The sequence below is a fragment of the Oryzias melastigma genome, linkage group LG6 (assembly GCF_002922805.2).
Source record: "Oryzias melastigma strain HK-1 linkage group LG6, ASM292280v2, whole genome shotgun sequence".
Taxonomy (NCBI): Eukaryota; Metazoa; Chordata; class Actinopteri; order Beloniformes; family Adrianichthyidae; genus Oryzias; species Oryzias melastigma.
In genome coordinates this window covers 28,590,154-28,595,213 of record NC_050517.1, presented here as the reverse complement: position 1 = coordinate 28,595,213, position 5,060 = coordinate 28,590,154, and the positions used below count along the sequence as shown (strand labels likewise).

The following is a 5,060-nucleotide window of genomic DNA, read 5'->3' as shown; positions in this document are numbered from 1 at the left end:
CAAATATTTTTATCCTCCAGCTGCCATCTTCAGTTGGGTGTGTGGAGCTTCACAGACGTGACGTCAGACTCCACCTGAACAAACACTGGTCTCCCTGGTCGCATGAAACCTGAGGCGGCGCTTACTTGTCCGGAAAGGGGAGGCGCCTGAAGCTCACAGGTATGTACAGAGGTGCAGCTGGACTGGTCCAACCGGTGCTGGCTCGGAAAAGTTCCCACAGAGGAAAAAAAAAAAAACTTGCAAGGGGGAACTCACACAGAGGCTGCTGTTTGTTCAGGTCACTTTTGCATCTCCTCTGTGTGACTGTACTTCTGTGGTAAAACAAGTTTTAATCATTAACTCTGACGGCTATTTTCAGAAGAAGCTGCACTTTGATCTTACAAACAAAACAAGAAACACGTGATGCTTTTGTCACCATGAAAATGACCCTCGGATTCATGCACATCCTTGTATGGATGAGGCCCCGGATTCTGTAAACCCTCAGACATGTGACTCGCCGAAGCTTCGTTGACATCAGGTGCTGTTTGTGTCTGTTTACACCAAGCTAGTGAACTTTTACTTCAGCATTTATCGATCATGTGACCTCAGAGCGTGAGACACAGTCAGTAGCTGTTAGCTAATGTTAAGCCACATTTTCTGGTTCTTTAAAAAGATTTCTGCACTTTGAGAGAGTTATTAACAAAAGTGGAGATGACTGCAACAAATAGTTTAAAATCTAAATCATTTTGAAGGGATTTGATCATAATTTGTGTCATTTTAAGCACTGTAATTCTAAGATGTGAAATAAAAATGTGACAATATGCTCTTAAAGTGGAAACTTAGTGTTTTATTTTGAAAAGAACATAAAGGAAGAGGAAGCGCCAAAAACTGCACCACAACAGAACCCAGTTTGACAGTCTTTTTGGTGACTGGCTCGGTTCTGCAGGGTTCTGTGACATTACAGACCCAAATCAGCAGAATGATCCACCCAGTTTCAACACATTCAATACATAAAAAGAACAAAAAGGTATAAATACATCTCCTTTATGTTTGCCTTTACTTAACATTTTTTGTTATTACTAAACATAAACTATTTTTAACTTGTTTCTGCTGCAGACCTGTTCAGGTCTGTTTCTTCTGCTTTTAGGATCTTGTGAAAGTGACCTAAAAACAGGAATAAGAGCTTAAAAATAGTTTCCTGCAAAATAAGATCCCTTTTTTGTTTTCATCCTAATTGATTTTTTTCTTGTCTTAACAGGTTTTTGCTCCTGTTTTTAATTAAAATGTTTTATTTTCCAATGACTGCCGCCAAAAGAGGTCAAAGACTTTTATTACAGTCAAGTTTACTACAACAGTAAACTGAAACTGAGAGGTGTGATCTAGCAGGATGAATTTCAGAAACAAACATTTAATCCTGCCCCCTCTGCTGTATCAGCATATGGTACGGCCCACAAAGCTTTGCCCTCAGACACACCTCAGCCTCCATGAGGAAGGACACCGCAGCCAGGTAACTCCTGCTCTGACCTGACTGTGTTTTTGTTGGCTCTTCGTAACTCTCAACTGTTAAACACAAATTTAACTAAAATGAAAGTGTGGAATGACTGTGACATCCAGTTAGAGTGGATTGTGAGTTTATGTTGACAGAGTTCATGACACCAGCCGGAGCTCCTTGTGTTTCTGGAGCTTGTCAGCTTCAGGGAAGTCACTGTTGGTTGTTGCTTTTTTTGTCGCTGTGTTTATTCAGGCGTGGAGCAAGTGCTGTTTCTCTATGATCATGAATGAATGAAAGTGGGGGTAGAGATCAGGCCAGGATGATGCCTGACAGCCTCAGAAATGGAGTCTCTCCTATTTGCATATGGCCATTTTAGCGAGACGATTGCAGACAGAAGATGTAAATAGGTTTTTTTTAACCAGATATTTGAGGCTTTAAGCAGAAATGTCAACAGAGTATTACATCATAGCAAAACTCATCATGACTACTACCAAACCAGAGTTGGGACCTCCTCTGTAGTTCATGGGGATGATGGGAGGAGTCATGTGTTGGAACTTTGTGAGTGTTCCATTGACTGTATGTACATGATACACATATCAAATACAGTCAATTGAGGGTTCTTATATAAAATTATCATCTGGTTTCGTCATTTTTGCTGAGTTTATTCCCTAGTTTGTAAAGATCCACTCCAATAAAATTGGATTTTACAGCATTTTACATATAACAGAGGACATTTATAAAGAATATTAGGATTAAAAATGCATTTCTGATGTTTTTTTTATGTTCAAATTGTGGCAAATTGGGAGCAGACAAAAAAAAACATTTGAAAAAGCTTGTAGTTGTTGCAGAAAAACTACAATCGGGAGGTCACAAGCTCCCTGCTACTCTCCATTCTGAGCCAAAGTCTTACTTTAGCCTTTGAGAAATTTGGATTTGCATTCATGAACTTCTTTTTTTATAATAAATATGAATTATGTCTATTTTTTGGCACAAACTTCTTCTTCTTTTCCTTTCGGCTTTTCCCTTCAGGGGTCTCCACAGCGAATCAGTTTCCTCCATCTAAGCCTGTCTTCAGCATCCTCCACTCTAACACCAGCCACCTTCATGTCTTCATTCACTGCATCCATAAACCTCCTCTTTGGTCTTTGGTCTTCCTCTAGACCTCTTTCCTGGCAGCTCTAGATTCAGCATCCTTCTACTAATATTTTTTGGCACAAACAAAAGCAAAAATATAAAAAGAATCTAGCATCTCTCAAAATGTGATTTCAATTTTTTTTCTTTTTTACTTATTTTCAAAATAGAAATTGCTCTGTGCCAAACATGATCATTTCAGTGCAGCTCTGGGCTGCCAGTAACCAATGTTGTCCATCCATCCATCTTCTTGTCCGCCTCTTCCCTTTCGGGGTCGCAGGGGTGCCGGAGCCTATCCCGGCTACTGATGGGCGAAGGCGGGGTACACCTTGGACAGGTCACCAGTCTGTCTCAGGGCCTCAATCACACTCACATTCACACCTAGGGGCAAATCAGAGTCACCAATTAACCTATGAAGCATGTTTTTGGAGGGTGGGAGGAAGCCGGAGTCCCCGGTGAAAACCCACGCATACACGGGGAGAACATGCAAACTCCACACTGAAAGGTCCCAGCCGGGATTCGAACCGGGGCCTTCTCGCTGTGAGGCAAGAGTGCTAACCACTGCGCCACCGTGCAGCCCTAACCAATGTTGTGCGGCATAAAATAAAATGTGCTTTTAAGTCATAAAAGGTCAAACTTTTTGCCAAAGTTTTGCTTTGCATATAAAATCTGTTCATTCTGGAAGTAGCATTGAGCAAACAAGACGTCTTCAGGTCAACAGGGATGTAAAAACCTACATAGTTTATATGTGCACCTCAGACATCAATTTATACATTTGACTATTCTAAATTAAATAAATGCTAATTATGTTATCTTTACTTTAAAAAATGCCATTTTCTTTTCCTTTTTTTGTTCTATTTCCATTTTTTTGTGCTCAGCTGTCTTACACTGCTGGGTTTTGTTATTTTACCTTGGGGTTGAATTTTGGTAGTCTTAGTTTGCGGGATTTGTTTATTTGTTTTCTTTAAGTAGTTTTGGTTAGACAGCTTTTAGCAGGGAGCTGCTGACTCAGATGTTTGACATGGCTGAGTCAGCAGTCTTCCTTACTTTTTTATGTTTGGCCAAAGAGCCACCGTGGAAAGATAAAAGGACCACATGTGGATCTGGAGCCGCAGGCTGCAAACCCCTGGTCTAGGTTTTAGAGCTTCCACAAGCAATTATTTCAATAGTCGATCAATTACCAATAATTTTTTATTTGGTTAGTCGATTAATCAGATCATCCGTAAACTGGATGTAAAACACACAATTAAGAGGATAATTTATTAAACCTTTAATGAATCATGCAGCTTATTTCCTGCATTAGTTTCTGGTATTAAAGCAAGACTTAAGTCAAATGAGGTCGGCATCTGAAACAAGGGAGCGAGCCAGGAAAGTTAGCATTTCTACATGTCTTGCAGAAAGACTTGATCTCTTTTAGAGCAAATGTTCCCTTCAGCAGAGATGTTTCACTCTGATGTGGTAGAGGTTGCAGGGATGCATAGAAAACATTCAGCAGATAAGTTTGCTCTCTGTTTACGCTCATGTTAGCTTAGCTTACCTAAACGAAGACCCGTCTTCAGCATTATCAAACTCAGTCACAACGTGAGTTCAGGAGTTCATGCATCGCTCTAGTGCTGCCATGGAACACAAGTTCTGCCTTCCAGATATTGCATTGAACACTTTTTTCTTTTATTTTTTTATGATCCTCACTTTCAAGCTCAGTTGGCGTGTCGTTATGATATCCGAGTCTTCCTATAACTTCCTATGAGATCACTACTGACCCGGATTAGCACTACAGCGCATGCATCAAAGACAACGGCAGAAAACAAAACAGGTTTTTTTTAAATGGCATAATCACAATCAAAGGTAACAGGGAAAGCCTTAAATATAGATCAAACGATGTTAGAAGTAGGATTTTAACCAAGGAACAATCCTTTGACTACAGGACTGAAGCACATTTAAAACCAAGGTAATGGAGCCAGGTGAAATTCACTGGGTAACCACTCGGTGGCTAGTTAAAGAAGAAATGCAGCCTCCTTTCACTCCAAAGAAAAATATTCAAACTTTATCATAAAAATTATGTGTTTGGTCAAATCGGAAAACTGTTTCCACCTCTTTGGTCATTTAATAGCTAAGATATACTTTTAAATTGCACAGGAATTCCTTTATTTTACAGAGTGGTCTTTTGATTACCAGCTCTAGGTTGGCTTCTCTGAGAATGCTCCAACACCTGTGGAGCTCAGATGTCCCTGGCATGTGTCTGATTTTGGAAGTGCTGGAGTTGCATACAATCCTGCAGAGGAGATGTTGTCCTGTGGAGATTAGTAAAATAATAATTGGTCCGTTTAAGGTGAAGGCTGCAAGAGCATCATCAGTTTACAGATTCACATGAACGAGAGTAAGATGGTTTCTATCCCTCGGCTGTGCTTCTCTTTTGAGAATCAACTGTCAGTCACCTCTATCCTGGACAGAGAGAAAG

General features: G+C 40.2%; 1 protein-coding gene across 1 annotated transcript in view; it reads left to right on the top strand.

Moving 5' to 3' along the window:
* The first annotated feature begins 1,431 nt into the window (after positions 1-1,431).
* Positions 1,432-5,060, top strand: part of dgkzb (diacylglycerol kinase, zeta b) — a 62,866-nt gene continuing 59,237 nt past the window's right edge. The window contains exon 1 of the mRNA XM_024280980.1: positions 1,432-1,486. Within this exon, the coding sequence (XP_024136748.1) occupies positions 1,464-1,486 (23 nt within the window). The 5' untranslated portion in view covers positions 1,432-1,463. The remainder of the gene's footprint in view (positions 1,487-5,060) is intronic.